Raw genomic sequence first — 18,138 nt, 5'->3', positions numbered from 1 at the left:
AACTAAGGACATGTTTGCCAGTTCCCTCTCCCTATGAAAAGCCAAACAAATTTTGCTTTTAAGTACGTTTCTAAACTCTGCATACTTGAAATTGTTTCCCACTTTGGCGAGCAGAAACTAAAAAATGATACGCACAGCAACAGCACCATCTAAAGACACGCTGTCAGAATTCCTTGGAAAAAGTGCGAGACGTCAGTTTTGAGCCAATTTGGGCTCTCACCTTCCCCAGTCAGAATGACAGATGTATGACTGATGAATTTTGTTTATCCTTTGCTGCTCAGTACTATGAGTCAAAGACAAAAAAGCCCCACTTGTGCTTCGTGAGAAGAAATCAGCAGCTATCATGGGCTCTGTGACCAGAGTAAAGCCGTTGATGAAAACCAAAGTACCCACAGCACTGGCTGTAGCCCTCAATCAGAGAATGATTCCTACCAGTGAATTACTGCTGTTTTTTGTAAACGGCATTGCTTCTTTGCAGCTAGAGCAAGCAACAGTGTCCCTAGACCTGCACTGCCCGATATGGGAGCACTGGCCACATGTGCCCAGGGAGCACCTGAAATGTAGCTAGTCCAAATGGGGACGTGTTCTAAGTGTAAAACACATCCTAGGTTCCAGAGAGTTAGTACAAAACAAAGAATATAAAATGTCTCATTAGTGATTCTCTGTGATATTGAGTACAGTGACACCTCTTTGGGTAGTGGGTAAAATAAAATACGTTGTTAAAATTAAATTTGCCGTTCAGGCTCTGCTCTGTGAGCTTGGAATTCTCTCTCTCCTCTCTCTCTGCTCCTCCCATGCTTGTGTGATCTCTATCTCTATCTCTCTCAGAATAAGTAAACATTTAAAAATAATGAAATAGAAAAGAAAAGAAAAGAGAAAAGAAAAGAGAAAAGAGAAGAGAAAAAAGAGAAAAGGAAAGAAAAGAGAAAAGGAAAAGAAAAGAAAAGAAAAGAGAAAAGAAAAGAAAAGAAAAGAAAAGAAAAGAAAAGAAAAGAAAAGAAAAGAAAAGAAAAGAAAAGAAAAGAAAAGAAATTTTGCCAGAGTGCCTGGATGACTCTGTCCGTTGAACATCCACCTCTTTTTTTTTTAATTTTTTTTTTAATGTTTATTTATTTTTGAGACAGAGAGAGGCAGAGCATGAACAGGGGAGGGTCAGAGAGAGAGGGAGACAGAATCCAAAACAGGCTCCAGGTTCTGAGCTGGCAGCACAGAGCCCAACGCGGGGCTTGAACCCCAGACCGTGAGATCATGGCCTGAGCCGAAGTCGGATGCTTAACCAACTGAGCCACCCAGGCGCCCGAACATCCACGTCTTGATTTCGGCTCAGGTCATGATCTCACAGTTTGTGAGAGGGAGTCCTGTGTTGGGCTCTCTGCTGACAGTGGGGAGCCTGCTTGGGATTCTCTCTCCCTCTCTCTCTGTTCCTCTCCCACAGGCACTCGTGCTCTCTCTCTCTAAATAAAAACTTAAAAAAACGAAAATTTAATTAAGAAAAGAAAATTAATTTTGCCCGTTTCCTTTTCTTTCAATGTAGCTACTCGAAAACTTAAACTTACATGCATGGCTCACATTTGCACACTGCATCATATTTCACTGGACAACATTGCCTGAGACATTCCAGTCATTTTTCTCAGCAGCTATCTAATCCTGAGTTAATTGTCTTCCCACTATTTGCCCTAGTTTTGCATGATAGTTTTTAGGGTTCCCAAAATACCAAATGAATAATAAAAACACATTTCCTGGTTCCATATTCCTAAAAGCAGCAGCAGAATAGAACAAGACATACACTAGATCTGAGGTCTTTCTGACAACAGAGTCTACAGTTTATTCCAGCCAGACTGCAACACCAAATGCAGTTTCAAGGTAACAGCCTCGCTCCGGGGGAGGAAAGAACCAATGCCAAGGCCAAGTCGGAAGGTAAATGAGCCACACACACAGACAGACACACACAGGTAGGCATGCACACGCACATGCGCGCACACACCCCACATTCCAAACCCAGCATGAATACTTCTAAAACACAGACCTAAATTTCTTCAAATTTTTCATGACTTCCCTTCTAGAATTTCTTTAGCCCTTGACTGGTTTTAGAGACAAAGCCATAAGACATCTTCCTTAAGTGTAAGCCACCTAAATCATGTAGCCCACGCCACATCCTTTCTGGTGGTTCAGCATTACCAACTGTGTGTGTGTGTGCCTGTGCGTGTGGAAATTAACAATGAACAGTGAGATTTCTTTTCAAACCTCCCTTCACTTGCCATAGACTGTACTTCAGTTGCATTTGGGGCTGTGTGGGGTCCTTGTTCCTTGCCCCAGGTCCATACCATTGGGAGAAGCTGACCTATTGGGATATGGAACGATCTACTCTTGTCACACACATACACAGACACCTGCAGCCAGAAAACTCTTCTCGGAAAGTCCTGAACTCCACTTTAGACATTCTGCAGACATGATACAGAGACAGACCTTGCCAAGCTCCACAACTTTAGGGAGAAGCACCGCATTCGGTTTTTCTTCTAACACCTTGGGTTACCCTTACCTTGACTTGCTCATTTGAGGTTACAGCACAGAAAACAATCTCTGTGAATCCTTGGGATGGGAACATACGGAAACAGATACCACCGATGACACGGCCATCTTTAATTAGGGCAAGGGTTTTGTGTTTCCTGAAAGAATAAGATTATGGCAAAGTTTTACCTATTTTGGTTATATAAAAATACTTTTTGGGGTGTGCCTTATGAACCAACCAGGATAGGAGGGGAGTGGTTTTCTGGAGTTTCTATGGCTGCTTCCTTTATCTAACCACTATCTTGGCAGAACATTCTTTTATTTTTATTTTCATTTTTATTTAATACAGAATGTTTCAAGAATCTGCATGTCATCCTGGCTCAGGGGCCATGCTAATCTTCTCTGTATCGTTCCAATTTTAGTGTATGAGCTGCTGAAGCCAGCACAGAACATTCTCAATGTGGACTCTAGAGTAAGGTTGCCTGCACAAGACTTCATTCATCCAAAAAAAGTGTCAGCCACCTACGAAGGGCCTGAGGTTTACAAATAAAGGACAAAGTATGTGTGGAGGTGCTCACCGGTACTGGAATGGTGCTACACTCAATGCCAAGGGTCCCAAATCGAGGGTTCAGAGGGAAGGCACAGTCGTGGACAAATGTGGCACATGTTTCTGAAGAGTTTACTCTTACTCAAAAATATTACAGAAACATGATGGAAGAGAATACAAATCCACATGTACAGTTCGTCAAAACCTGCACTGTAGCATCTCTTCAGAACTTCCAAAATGTCACAATGAATGGTCACATGCAGGGATCACAGTCCACATAGGCTGTGGGGCTATATGCGTTAAAATACATTCAATTAGAGACCTTTAGGTTTTCTGTTGTTGGGGTTTTACTTAAAGCAATGGATTTTCAAATGTACCTGTCTGATAGCCCAGGAATCTTCCCATAGTTAAGACCCAGCAACAGTGGTACTTGTTAAGATACCAAAATCAAGCATGTTTTTGCCTATGAAAAAAGTGGGACCCTTCTTGGTGTTAATACTTCACTACTGTAATGAATGAAGCACAGGATAGTCACCAGCCACTCAAAGTAGAAACCTTCGTTATTATTAACAAAAAAATGTATGAATTGTTCAACAATTAATCTTACTGCTTTTAAGCATGGCACTTAGCTTGATGGAGCTCTGTATTCCCTGGCAGGACAAGAGGCAGCAGGATTCAGTGACCCTGGCTGACTTCTAGTATCTGAGTGGTTCCTCCTTCATTTAAAAAGGAAATAAGAAAGAAAGAAGAGCCAGGCAGTCGAGCACCACTTACGGGTCGAAGACAAGCCGTGTGATATACTCTTTGGGCATCCGGGGCAGCTGGTGGGAGAACACATTCTGGAGACCGACTAGCCACATCAGAATCTTCTTGTTGGGTTTCTGGTTCAGGGAATTGCCGACCACGTGAAATTCAATCACACCCCTGCGCTCCTCCAGCCTCGCTGCCTCATCCCTGGCTGAATGTGCTGACAGTAAATTGGTCTGCAATGTGGGAGACAATAGAAATTAGGCAGAGCTCTTCTCTTAAGACAATGGAGATGGGATCTCTCAATGTTTCTCTTACTTGTTCTAATAAGATGCTCATTTGTGGATTTTCAGGGACCCAAACAACATATACCAGTTACGAAAACAAAACAAAAAAGGGAGACAAAACATTTTGAGAGATTACAGTACTATATGTGTACATGCATACTTATTGTAGATTAGGAGTCATCAAACCTTCCTGCAAAGGGCCAGTTCGTAACTAGAAGGTCTCGGTGACAACTAGTCAACACTGTTGCCACACAGACATACACACGTGAATGGGCGTAATAGTGTTCCAGTAAAACAGTATTTAAAAGCAGAGGGAGAGCAGACCAGATTTGGCCTGTGTGCTACTCTTTGGTCTCGAGGAATCCCATCTGGCTGAACTATGTAGAACCCTCAGGATGACAGAACCCCCCAAATTCTCACTGCAGTCCCGACAGTGGCAGTCATGTTTACAGTGTCAGCACCTCTTTTTGGAAGATAGTTTTCTTTCCAGAGGGTCATCTGTTGACCCACTCTCCACCACAGCTGGTGGCACAATCCCGTGCTGGCACTTCATGCTCCCCATCCTATTTAATCCACCCAGGGATGTGCAGGTAAATGTTCAACAAATAGCTCCCGGGGAAGAACAGCCCCAAACGGTAGCACTTGCTCATCCCGCTGGTCTACAGCTGGCTGCCCCGGTGACCAAGTTCCACTGTGGTCAGCTTCAAGCTAACATTGCGTTTAACAACCAGCTCACAACTGCCTTGTGCACGCCTATACGAGCCAACTCCAGTTCACTATCAAATCCACCCAACAAATCTGGAAATGTGTGATCACATCCACACGTCACAGCTGAAAAACCGAGCTGAACTAATCTGCGAAGGTACTAACTCCTTGAAAGACAAGTACAGAAAAGGTACTACAGTCTTAGATTCCCAGGACTGGATATATCTAACAAGAAATGAGAATAATCATCTTACAATGAGATCTTTCCCTTAAAACATTCCTGTTCTCTGAATTATCCTCAATACTATCAAACAAATATCTAAGGAAACATGACAAATTAAAAATTGATGGAGCAGAGCCACGCTAAAAAAATTTTACAAGATATTTTATAAGATAATCTCCAACACATCTCTTCATTTCCTGGAAGCTGTCACAAATGTCTTAAACTGCCCTGCCCGTGGATGCCATGCAATGAGATAACAGCAAATTTTTTACCAAAAATGCTTTACTTGAATCGAATCATGAATAAATAGACAAACCCAAAAGGGGTCATTATGGAAAACTAGGGAGCAGGATTCTTCAAAATGGAACTGCCATTTAAAAAAAAAAACCAAAAAACGGACTGGGGAACTGTTCTAGATTAAAGGAGACTAAAGAGATGAAGAGAAAGAACTAAACGCAATTCATGATCCCTGGCTGATCCTTGAACAACAGCAACAAATGTTATAAAGGACATAATATGGTTATATGGGGAATTCAGATATGGGCTCTCTATACATTAGGCCAAGGGTCAGACTTTCTTATAAAGGGGCCCGGTAACAAGTAGTTTAGGCTTTGTAGGTCCTACACCAGCTGTCTTAATTATTCAAATCTGCTCTTGTAGTGCAAGGCAGACATAGACAACATGTTTAAATTATACTTTATTTACAAAAACAGCCAGTGGGCTAGATTTGGCCTGTAGGCTGTAGTTTGCCAATCCATATATTAAAAAATGTTGTGACCTGGCTAAATTTTCTGAGTGGTAGTTACACTGTGGTAATGTAAAGGAATAGTCTTTATCTTAAGAAATACAGGTAAAAATAGGTGTGAAATGTTGTGACATCTATATTTAATTCTGAAATGGTTCCAAATGGTTCACAGGAGAGAGAAACAGAGGTAATGCAAATGTGGCATGTCAACAATTGGTGAATCTAAATAAAGAAACTAGGGGGGGGCGGGGGGGGGGGGGGACACCTGAGTGGCTCACTTGGTTAACTCTTGATTTTGGCTCAAGTCATGATCTCACAGTTCATGAGTTTGAGCCCTGCATTGGACTCTGCTCTGACAGCACGGAGCCTGCTTGGGATTCTCGCTCTGCCTCTCCCCTCTCGTGTTCTCTTTCTCTGTCTCTCAAAAAAATAAATAAACTTAATAAAAAAAATTAAATTGGAAAAAACTATGAATCTCCATCACGAAATTTTTATAACATTTGTCAGGATTTAAATTTTTCAAGTTAAAGAGCTGAGGGAGGTGGGAAGACCTTCAGCTGTGTGAGATTATTAGCATATTTCTCTGTGGTGTGATATCCACCCAGGGGAACCACCTCTCCACCAGCTTTTCTTGCCCTCCACACCTTGACCACCTGGTTGAATGTAAACCAGGGTAGCATAACATGCTATCTCTCAGTGATACCACCCCCACTTCCAACAGTTGGAGACAGAAAAGGGTTACCAGCTGGCTGCTCTGGTTTACCCTGCTGACCTCTGGTCCAAGCATTGCTGCAGGGTCCGTGATGGTAGACATGACCTCGTCAATTAATTCCATTGGAATATCCCCCATAACCCGGGGTTTCTTGGCCTCCTCCAAGGCATGAGAGTCATTCATTTTCCTCTTTTCTCCTGTGATGATCAAAACAAAAGGGCAAACAATGGGTGATCGTAAATACAAAGCAGATAATACGTGACAACTAATCCAACTAATTTTCTATTAACATTGATGGGCATGGAAATCAACTCTCCATTTACCCAGGAAGGGGTGGCTGTGGAAGATGGGAAAGAGAAGGGAGGAGGTCCCAATAATCACCAACCACAGATACATTCAGATATTTTCTACTTTCTATGATAATTTTTTAACTTGCTATATGAGTTATGTGTTCATTTGCAAATGCAAGGGGTGGTTTCAGTTATCACTGGTTATTAATCTCTAAATTTAGTCCCTTTGTGGTCAAAGAACATGGTTCATATAACAAAACATCAAAAATTTCTGAAACTTACTTTAGAACCTACAATATGACCAATTAATTGTAAATGTGTATTGTCTTCTTGAAAGTAATGTGTATTGGGGCGCCTGGGTGGCGCAGTCGGTTAAGCGTCCGACTTCAGCCAGGTCACGATCTCGCGGTCCGGGAGTTCGAGCCCCGCGTCGGGCTCTGGGCTGATGGCTCGGAGCCTGGAGCCTGTTTCCGATTCTGTGTCTCCCTCTCTCTCTGCCCCTCCCCCGTTCATGCTCTGTCTCTCTCTGTCCCAAAAATAAATAAACGTTGAAAAAAAAAATTAAAAAAAAAAAAAAAAAAGAAAGTAATGTGTATTGTATGACTTTTAGGAGTAATGATCTCTGTATATCCATTAGAGTAAGCTTACTGATTATGTTTTCAGAGTTTCTGTATCTTTTTTGATAGCTTTGTCCATTTGAACTATGAATTACTCAGAGATGTTGCTTCAAGCCTTCAACTATTGGTTGATTGGGTTGTTTCTCTTTCCAGTTCTGGAAATTTTCTTTTATGATGTATGCATGCGTGTATATGTATAGGTACGTGTATATTATGTATGACTACATATATTTGACCTATACTAATGAAATGTTTATTTTGCTAGTGAATTTAATTTTTTCATTATAAAATAACCCTCTTGGGGCACCCAGGTGGCTCAATCAGTTAAGGTTCCGACCCTTGGTTTGGGCTGAGGTCATGATCTCATGGTTTCATGAGTTCAATCCCCACATCAGGCTCCGTGCTGACAGTGTGGAGCCTGCTGGGAATTCTCTCTCTCCCTCCCTCTCTTTCTGCCCCTCCCCCACTTGTGCTGTCTCTCTCTCAAAATAAATAAACTTTAAATAAATAAATGAATCCCTCTTTATCTCTCACAGTACTTTTTTGCCATAAAATGATACCCCACAAAGTGAGTAGGGCCATTCTCGACATGTCACATGCTGGGAAAAGCCAGGCAAAGGCAAAGAGAACTTTTTCCCACTTTCTTCCTTAGATTACATGGTGGCTTGTTTGTCCTTTCTACTATCATGGTTGGTTTTTCCTCTTTTTTTCCCCCGTCATAAAATGTCATAAAGTTATTTTTACAATAAGTTTAAAATTTGTTTAGATGTTCAAATCTAATTATTCCTCACTTGTGAATCCCACTAGGCACATTTCCACACATCTTTAGTTAAAGGAGCAGAACAATGTAATGTATCTTGTCTATATGAGATGCTTCCATAAACATTATACCACTTATTAAATGGCTTTTGTTGAGTTCTTGTTATTATAACTCTTTTTTAGTTGTAAATGAGAATATTTTCAGTCATTTGACCAACATGCCTCCAAATTCTATGATTCCCCAAAAAGTAATGCTTTGAACTATTTATTTTGTAGCCAAGGTTTATAATAACATGCCCCAAACTTGATAAATTGCTGTTAGTGTCATTGTAAGAAAGTATCTGAGGCTACATCCAAGCTCACTGGCAAAGAGTTTCTGCATTGATGAGTGGCATCTCCCTTGGAAGTGAGAAAGTAAATGGTGGCACACATGTTAAATATGTGGTACTGCATTTAAAATTCTCTTCTTTCCTCTGGCCTGACACTTCTCTAATGTCAAGATTTGGTCATATCTTGACAAGATATTAAGCCCATGGACAGAAGGAAAACCTTCAAAACATTCTGTAACTAGGAAATGCCTTTAGGGTTAAGAGATGGTTTTGCCCACATGGCAGATTACATTAGCAGCCAAATTCTTTACCCTCCTGGTATCCACACTCTTGCCATGTGACTTTGTGGTTCTTCCTACAAAAGAAGTAAGAGTACATTTCTCCACCCCTTGAATCTGAGTTCGACCATGTAATTGGCTTTAGTTGACAAAATAAGGCAGGGGTGATGGTATACCAGTTCTGAGTCCAGGCTTCCAGAAACTGTATTTCTACTTGTTCTCTGGTACTTCTGCCATTGTCAGAAGGACATATTCTGCTCCAAGAAAAGCAGCCCAGTGACCCCAGGAGGAAGATGAGAAATATTTGGAACAGAGATGCTCCAGTTTAAGTGCTCTAGCCCAGAACAGAGCCCCCAGTCAATAGGTAGGCTCATGAGCAAGCCTAGCAAAGACTGACTGAATGAAGTTGGCTGAGATCAACAACCTACCAGGAAACACAGAATGAGTGAGCTATGATAATAAATGATTATGGCTTTAAGACTCTGCATTTTGGGTTGCTTTGTTGTTTAAGACTCTGCATTCGGGTTGCATTTTGTAACTAACCAATTCAGCTCAAAGTGATTTCCAGCCATAAAAATCCTGGACATACACAATCTGTAGCTGGTCTAAATCTACCTTTTGCACTCCTGAGATAACAGGATTTCTATGGCAATCACTGCCCTCTCTTATGCCCCCTTACAAGCTTACCTGGGTTTGCCTCAAGCCCAGAAGAGCCTTTGCAGGAAGGACTGGTGCTCCCTCCATTAGGTTGCTCAAGGGAAGATGAGTTTGAATTATATGAAATGGTCCCAGCTACAGGAGGTGGACTGATAACTAGCCCCAAAAAGAAAAACAGGAATTAGGTGACTCCTTTCTTAAGCAATAAGGAACCACGTGCACATGCAACCATCCCATTCCTGCCCAACACCACAACAAAATCATCTTTAAAATAAGAGCCATGGAGGGACACTTGGCTGGCTTGGTCGATGGAGCATGTGACTCTTGATCTTGGAGTCATAAGTTCGAGCCCCACGTAGGGTGTAGAGATTACTTCAAAATAAAATCTTTTAAAAATGAGTGAATTAATTAAAATAAAATAAGAGCCATGGGGCCAAAATGAACATGACAATAATAAATGAATCATTAAATAAATAAATAAGTGGCAAGAAGGTAAAGGTCTTCCTTATAGGAGAATACCAATAAATAAAAAGGAAGGAATCATGGATGTTAGGGGGTAAAAAAAACACTTGACAGCCAGCATGTAATAATTGATTCAAGGAAGAATCATCTGTGCAGGCTAAACCTTGGGAGTATAATTTCGATGAAGACAGGCTAGTTTCAAAGTGTCTCTCTACAAAAACACTTCTTTATTGCAAAAGGAAAGATGGTTAACACTGCAGTGGAGAAACCATGTAAACACTATCATAACCAAGTGATCAAGCTTATACCAACAATTAATGAGGGAGGCCAACATCATGTGCCTCCTGAGGTCAGACAAAAATTGCTATAAACCACAGGATTGTGATTAGAGGCAAAAATGGAAAATAGCCTATAGGTTAGGTAATAATATTGCATCAAGCTTAAATTCCTTACTTTGATAACTGTACTGCTGTTAAGTAAGAGAATGTCCTTGTTCTTGGGAGATATTCACTGCGCTCTGTAAAGGGGTATGAGGTTTGCAACTTTCAAATAGTTTAGAAAAAAAAAAAAAGAAGGGAGGATGATAAACCAAGTATGGCAAAATGTTAACAAGTGGTGAATCTGGGCGAAGGATATAGAATATACCAGATTTCTTTGTCCTATTGTTATAACTTTTCTGTAAGTTTGAGAATATTTACAAATTAAAAAAACATCTTTTCTTTTCTTTTCTTTTCTTTTCTTTTTTTCTTTTCTTTTCTAAAAGCCATTGTCAGAAATAGGATATTGCTTTGCCAGTGTGCTGCTGATTTGTAGCTAGTGTGGTGAGAGCAGATGAAGAATGCAGACATTTTCAGTGGCACTGGTCACGTACAGGACAGAGTATAGCAGTAAAGCCAGATGCCCAGAGAGAACGTTCAACTAAGTTTCAATGCAGCCACAGTTCGGTCCCCAGAGGACGTTCTGAACAGCCAAGAAAGTGATGGAGTAAGTTTACAGAGAGACACCATTCCACAGCACGGAGAATATACCAGAGTGCCAGGCCATATATATATGTGTGTGTGTATATATACACACATACATATGGCTTTCCTTCCAGGAAACAGGCCTTCTGAATCTCAGTGCACTGGAGTGATTGCACACAAAGGGGAAGCTCTGGTTATTCTGAAGACATTTGAGTATCTTGCAAAACTTCAGAGCCATCATTACGAATGTCATTTATCACAGCTGCATAGATGTGCAGACATGCCAATTAAGTAGATGATTACACTCTTCTTTCCCCCCAGAGAACACACTGCAATTACAGTAAAAAAAAAAAAAAAAAAAAAAAAAAAAAAAAGGAGAAGGCAGCCTGCTTCTGACAGCTTTGGGTAACACTAAAGAGGACAATGCAGTTCAACCGGGTTACAACCTCAGCCACACAAATAAATGTGGACCTCCCCGAGAGTCAGACACAACCTCTGCCTTCTCCATCCTGTGCGAAGACATAAAATGCGCTAGAAGCTGAACACACCAGGGAGGCATTCCGGGAGGGCAAGGATTAAGGGGAGTTTTCACAAAGAGGAATCCTCTCTGGAAGACCCTCCAGCAAAGAACTCAGCTGATCCTGCTGAATTGCTTTGGTGTCCTCCTGCCTGAAGGAGGAAACTGCTCTTCACTCACTCCTCCCACAAGCGTCTATCTGCCGGCACATTCACAGCACATGCTAGAAAGCCTGGCTCGAGGTCTGGCTGGCTCTTCATGGGGTGTAGTAGTTGAGGAATTTCACAGACTGGGCATGAAACCCAATTCCATCACTTAGGAGCTCTGGTTGTGGGCAACTTGGTGCTCCTTTCTGAGCTTCTATTTCTCATCTATGTAAAGGGGATAATAATACCAACTTCTCCGGGCTTGAGCTAATTCACTATGAAGCAGACTTCACAGGCAAGGACTTAATGGAAGTCTGTTATTATGATTGTGGCAAACAGCCTCTGACCACCACACTCACTGGAGACAGAAGAAAAGTGGGGTTAGGACAGCACAAGGTAAGTGCTGCGTGACACAGCGGTTCTCAAATACGGCTGCACATCAGAATCACCTGGGGAGCTTTTAAAATTCTCAATGTCCAGGCTAGACCAATTACATCACTCTTTTGGGAGAAGCCTCAGAAATCAATATTATTTTCAATCACAAGTGAGGCCACCACACAGCCAAGCTAGAAAACCAAAGATAAGATATATTCAAGGTTCTGTGAAAGTTTGGAAGAAAAGAGATGCAGTCCTTGCTGGAAGGCATGGGAGGAGCAAGGAGAGGGTTTGTGGGAGAGACGTTATTTGAAAACCAGATAAGATAAAGACAAAGTGAACAGCACAGGGACAGAGAGAGCAATACAGAGGACATGCCCAGTCACTATAGAGGATATGTCCGTAAATGCTAGAAACTGGGGTCTCTAAAAACAAGAATTCAAACAAAAAGGATTTGATCCAAACCAAAATACCTCATTCCCTAAGTACTCTGCTTTGTAGGGATTTAATTATATTTACATCCAAACTTAGGCGCTAGATAAGAAAAACATTATTAATCACCTTCTCAAATGCATTATGCTGAGTGAAAGAAGTCAGACTCAGAAAATGGTGTACCATATGATTCCATTCATATGACATTCTAGAAAAAGCAAACTCCAGGAACAAAAAACAAATCAGTGGTTGCCAAGGCTGGTGGTGGGGCAATGAACGAACTACAGAGGGTTGCAAGGGAATTTTCCGGGGTGAAGCAACTATTCTGTATTTTAATGGTACTGGTGGTTATTTAACTGCATGTGTTTGTCAAAATTCACAGAACCGTACAGTAAAGAAGGTGACTTTTACCGTTTGCAAAAAAGATTTTTTTTTGCTAGAGGCAAAAATACTATACACTGAGCTAGATGTACTAAAAACTCTAATATGGAAATTCTGCATTCTGCTTTCCCCACGGCCACATAGGAATGACTGCTTTGGCATCTCTTGCCAAACTTCTCCGAGTCTTCCTAGCGTCAAAGGCAGCAGTTCAGAGCCTCTCTCTGGGATCAGTGGGACTCTAGAAGTCACATGCCTTCTTCCGTCACAAAATACTAGCTGCTGCCACCCAAAGCAACGGCAAGGATGCTCTGGCCCCACTAGGAAGAACTTCACGACCTGAGACTCAAGATGGCTCTCCTCCACTCACCACCCTACCTTTATCCATGACAGTAACTTGCTGCACGAAACTGACATCACACATTCCGAAACCAGACCAAGGCTTGATTCCTGGGCATATCTGGCCACTACTGACCAAGACTTTAAGTGTCTTTTTAAAAAGCCAGCATTTGACTACAGAGCCGAGCTGTACGGCATTTTACACCTCCTAATGTGCAAGCTAAGCAAACTCAATAGCACAAGGAGGGGTTGTTTTAACTGATTTGCACCTGCTCTCTTCATTAACCGAGATGCACATGTAAGATTTGCCAAGGTGTTACTTTTGGGCCGGCTCTGTTCTTCGATTTTTTGACAAAAAAAAACCCACAAATAAATGCAGAGTGAGCTGTGACTAACACATTCTGGTTGTTCTCTGATTTATGCAAAAAGAAATTTACCTGTTTGGATTCCTAGCTGGCTGGTTCTAGAAGAGGCTGAGAGAAAATCCTGATCCCAGATAGGAGAGTTTTGACTATAAACTTCTTCTTCTAACATGGATAGAAACCTAGACACAAGAGTGAAAGCAATAATAAGATCAAAATATATTACTAATATATTACTAGAAGGATGAAAACCCTAACCATTTATGGCAAGCACCCCAACATCAGCCTCTCACCTTCAACTCAGAAATAACGATCGCGAATTATGACTCAAACGATGATCTGTGGGTGGGCCTGGTATATTCAAATAAAGAAATGCATTTCCACAAATTTATTCTCTTTTGATTCTGCACAGATTGACATAACATAGAACGCACAGAGCATACATCAGTAGGAATGCATCCCACTGAGCATTCCTCAGTGAGCCCCAGAGCAAGATTCCCACCATCTATGTAGCTGTCATTGTTCACCGCAAAACTAGTATTTATCGAACGCTTGCCATGTGCCTGCACTGTTCTATGAACTTCTTATTGAATCCTCATACCAACCCAGTGAGTTACATATTTTATTTTTATTATCACACGCCTACTCTTACTACATGACAGACATTGTTCTACGTGGTTGATGTATTATTAACTCAGGTGCTCTCCTAACAAACCTATGAAATGGAACCCATTATTATACTCGTTTTACAGAAGAAAAACTTCAAGCAAAGAGATTAAATAACTGGTACAAAGTTCCACAACTAATAAATTGCAGGGCTAGGATTAGAATAAATGATTGAGGGGCACCTTGCTGGCTCAGTCAGAAGAGCATATGACTCTTGATCCAGGGGTTGTGAGTTCAAGCCCCACGTTAGGCACAGAGATTACTTAACAAAAATAAATAGTTAATTTAAAAAAAAATTTTTTTTTTAAAAAGAACCAGGGTGCCTAGGTGGTTCAGTCAGTTAAGCATCTGACTTCGGCTCAGGTCATGCTCTTGTGGTTCATGAGTTCAAGCCCCACGTTGGGCTCTGACAATGTGCTGACAGCTCGGAGCCTGAAGCCCACTTCGGATTCTGTGTCTCCCTCTCTCTCTGCCCCTCCCCTGCTCGCACTCTGTCTCTCTCTTTCTCAAAAATAAGTAAACATTTTTAAAAAAGAACCAGTGACTACTATGTTATACTTCCGGTCATATTATAAACCAAATGGATGAGACCTTGTTAGAAATACGGATAACCAAACCCTACCTGGGCTTACTGAATTGAAGTCCATGAGAACAGGCCTGGGTAACCACATTTTGATAAGTACCTTAGACTTCTGTACACCAAAACTGAAGAGCTATGATTTAACTACACACACAGATCTATACATCTGGTACTGAAGGACCTTCCGACAAGCCTCTTCTTGAGGCACATTAATTCTAGCGGAAGGATACAGAAAAGAGACTAAGAGCCTGGGCTCGAGAATCCATTTGCCAAGTTCAACACTTAATTTCCGTGACCCCTGGGACACATTCTTAGTTTCCTCTTCCTCAGCTTCCTCTTCCATAAAACAGAAATATCAACAGTAATTCCTGTGCAGGGTAGTCGTGAGGGATACGCTGAGGTGCGGGCGCGAAATGGTGCCTGACCCCTAGTAAATGCTCCACTCATTCGTTCACCAAACACTGACCGAGTGTCTACCCAGCGCCAGATACTGTGTCAGATGCTGTTAGGACAGAGTGAACAGAACCATCACCTTGCCCTCCCGAAGTTCACACGGCAATCGTGTAACAAAGGTTGAATATGAAGAGTCCGCTCTCCTGTCTCTGAAATTCTGAAATCCACAAGCTCTTTAAAAAAAGATCTTCCAGGGGGTGCCGGGGTGGCCCAGTCGGTTAAGCCTCTGACTTCAGCTCAGGTCATGATTTCACAGTTCGTGAGTTGTCGCCCCCCCCATCTGTCTCTGTACTGAGCTTCAGATCCTCTCTCTCCCTCTCTCTCTGCCCTTCCCCTGCTCACTCTCACTCTCACAAATAAACATAAAAAAAAAAAAAAAAAGATCTTCCATAACCCATCTGGCAACAATCTGACCCAAACAAACATAAAACTATTTATAATTTTTATAATTATAAATGGATTTGATTTAGGGGGATTGCCTGCATCCCTAAAGCCATGATATATAGTATGCGTTATTTTTAATTTTTTTTTTTTTGTTTATTTATTTTTGAGAGGGAGAGGGGCGGGGAAGGGTTAGAGGGGGTTGGGGACACAGAATCCGAAGCAGGCTCCAGGCTCTGAGCTGTCAGCACAGAGCCTGAAGGGGGGGTTCAAACTCACGAACGATGAGATCATGACCTGAGCCGAAGTTGGACACTTAACCGAATGAGTCACCCAGGTGCCCTAATAATATATGTGTTATATATTACCTTTACAAAATATTGTAAATTTGAACTGTGAAACATTAGTATCAAGGTTTTGGATAACTGATCAAGGATCTGTATCATCCTCCTCATCACCATCACTAAAAGTACCACTGTTCTCATTTATCAATGACTGCAAAATTCTAAATGGTTTCAGGAATGGGAGAAGCTTGTTTTGCATAAGTGAAAACAGATGGGGAAAGGTCCTAAGGGGTCTTTTTACTTGCTGCTCAGGTTAAATCTCAGATTTAAAAACAAACCACTTGAATGAACACCTACCTGCACTCGATAGTTTAATTCATGGTTTCTAGAAACTGCATGAGTCACTTCTACTTCCTAAGCAAGCCACCATTATCTTACGTTTTAAGACATTTTAGTGTGTTTCTTACCAATTATGGAAAGGCTGACAGCAACACATTCTGAGATCATTTTGATCTTGCTGATGAGAAAGAAGGTGCTTGAGGTCTTTTCCTCTTTTCCTACCTTACACAGCCCTCAAGATTTTCCCAACTGCCCTTCATCACAGAAGTAAATTTCCTTTCCTTTTCTAGGCTCTTTCTCTATTAGTAATTACATGGTCAGAACACTCTTCACAAAGCCCTCCAAAGACTCATCAAGGAATAATGCCATTAATAATTTAGGAAAAATAATTTTATATGCACATGTATGTGTGTTTTATGTATTTATTTATGTATAAATAAATACATTTATTTCATTGTAATAAAGAACAGCCTCATGAAATGTCATGAGAAAGTGCTTGCTTTATGTATATATATATATAAACACACACACAATATAAATTGTATATAGAATAAAAGAACACACTACATGGAGAAATAGAGAAATATCTAAAAACACTAAAAGTAGTTCAGAGTGGTAGGGCTATGGGGGAGTCATTTGCTTCTTTGTTCTCTCTTAATCAAATTTTCGTATTTTCATCAGCAGGTGCATTTATCACTTGTAGAATGAAATACCGACACTAAACATTTTTTAAACAATCCTGTAAGTAGGTGGATGGGAGGAGAGGCACGAGTTAAAGCCAAGTGGACGAAAAGGGCACATAGGAGGAGGACAACAAGGACGTAAGCCCCGCAAGTACATGTGAGAGCCACAGCCACCCCGCACAATGGCATGAAGCCAGTCACAGCTCTCAGTCTGAGACAGTGCCCAGGACCCACACAGCACCTCAAGCTTCAATATACATGATTCAGCTGCCAAGGCTGTGGGGATAAATCCCTATTGGGCCCAGTGTTGTTATATTCAATGACAAGGGATTTCAAAGGAGAAGTGGGTGGTAGTTTTACCCTACCATTAGTAATAAAGAAGGAAAAAAAAAAAAGCAGCACTGATTTTTTTAACTCAGTAGCAGAAGCACGCCAGAACTATGGGATGAAGGAACGTAACACGTTATAATTAGCAAATATCTCCAAGAAGCAAGATGACTTTGCGATGGGGGAAAAATTGTTACTATGTTAGGTAATTAAAATTTCTCTTTAAGTACCGCAAAAGGTGGGGTAGGGGGAGGGTCCTCTTTGTTCCTTGGCTTGGAGACAGAATGACAACCGTAATCTGAAAGTGTAAAATGCTGCTTATGTGGCAAATGTAATAGAGAAATAAGAAAATTGCTTTAAATCCCTAAGGAAAGCTAAAAGGCAGCCACCGAATACACGAGTGTGCCCAGAGATCATAAGCCATTTAGGGGTAAACACCCAAACTCCAATTTCAGTGGTGCTGAACCTTCTTTCCCGGAGAACGCCAAAGTGTTCATGTCATGCCTGTCTCAGGTACCAGCTGCTTAATAATACATTGAAAATCAGGAAGCTAGGATTTATGTACAAACATTGGGCATTCAGCTAAAGCTCATCAGAATTACCCATGATGCCCTCTACCCACGGCTCAAGATTTGTGTTACACTGCCAAGGAATTTTCAGTCAATTTGTATCAAAAAACCATTTTTGTGGTTGTTTTAGACCTAATTTATTCTTTAAAATTAAAGCTATGTTGGAGCGCCTGGGTGGCTCAGTCGGTTGAGCATCCGACTTCAGCTCAGGTCATGATCTCATGGTTGGTGGGTTGGAGCCCTGTGTAGGTCTCTGCGCTGACAGCTCGGAGCCTGGAGCCTGCTTTGGATTCTGTGTCTCCCTCTCTCTCCACCCCTCCCCCACTCGTGCTCTGTCTCTCACACTCTCTCTCAAAAATAAACATTAAAAAAAATTTTTTTTAATTAAAGCTATCTTTCCTGAGAAACAAACTGGGTAATACAATAATTGTAACTTAATAAAAATCTAGTTTCCCTGCTAAAACAGGGTATTATCAGTC

At 41.3% G+C, this 18,138-nt stretch overlaps 1 protein-coding gene and 1 non-coding gene across 6 annotated transcripts in view; both read right to left on the bottom strand.

Annotated features, from left to right (window-relative positions):
- The window catches only part of KAT2B (lysine acetyltransferase 2B), a 103,505-nt gene that overhangs the window by 23,291 nt on the left and 62,076 nt on the right, over positions 1 to 18,138 (bottom strand). For 4 of the 5 annotated variants that reach the window (XM_023260591.2, XM_045037669.1, XM_045037670.1 and 1 more), the window contains 5 exons: positions 13,453 to 13,559; positions 9,435 to 9,560; positions 6,535 to 6,671; positions 3,830 to 4,038; positions 2,540 to 2,666 (listed from right to left, as the gene is read on the bottom strand). In XM_023260591.2, coding sequence (XP_023116359.1) covers positions 2,540 to 2,666; positions 3,830 to 4,038; positions 6,535 to 6,671; positions 9,435 to 9,560; positions 13,453 to 13,559 — 706 coding nt within the window. The remainder of the gene's footprint in view (positions 1 to 2,539; positions 2,667 to 3,829; positions 4,039 to 6,534; positions 6,672 to 9,434; positions 9,561 to 13,452; positions 13,560 to 18,138) is intronic. The other variant, XM_045037668.1, reaches the window with a different exon arrangement.
- On the bottom strand, positions 2,848 to 2,954 carry LOC111556377. Its single transcript, XR_002735862.1, has one exon. It is a non-coding gene; the product is annotated as a U6 spliceosomal RNA (small nuclear RNA).

Source organism: Felis catus, chromosome C2 (genome assembly GCF_018350175.1).
Source record: "Felis catus isolate Fca126 chromosome C2, F.catus_Fca126_mat1.0, whole genome shotgun sequence".
Lineage (NCBI taxonomy): Eukaryota > Metazoa > Chordata > Mammalia > Carnivora > Felidae > Felis > Felis catus.
Note: the sequence above shows the minus strand (reverse complement) of the source record. Positions and strands in the feature narration are given on the sequence as shown.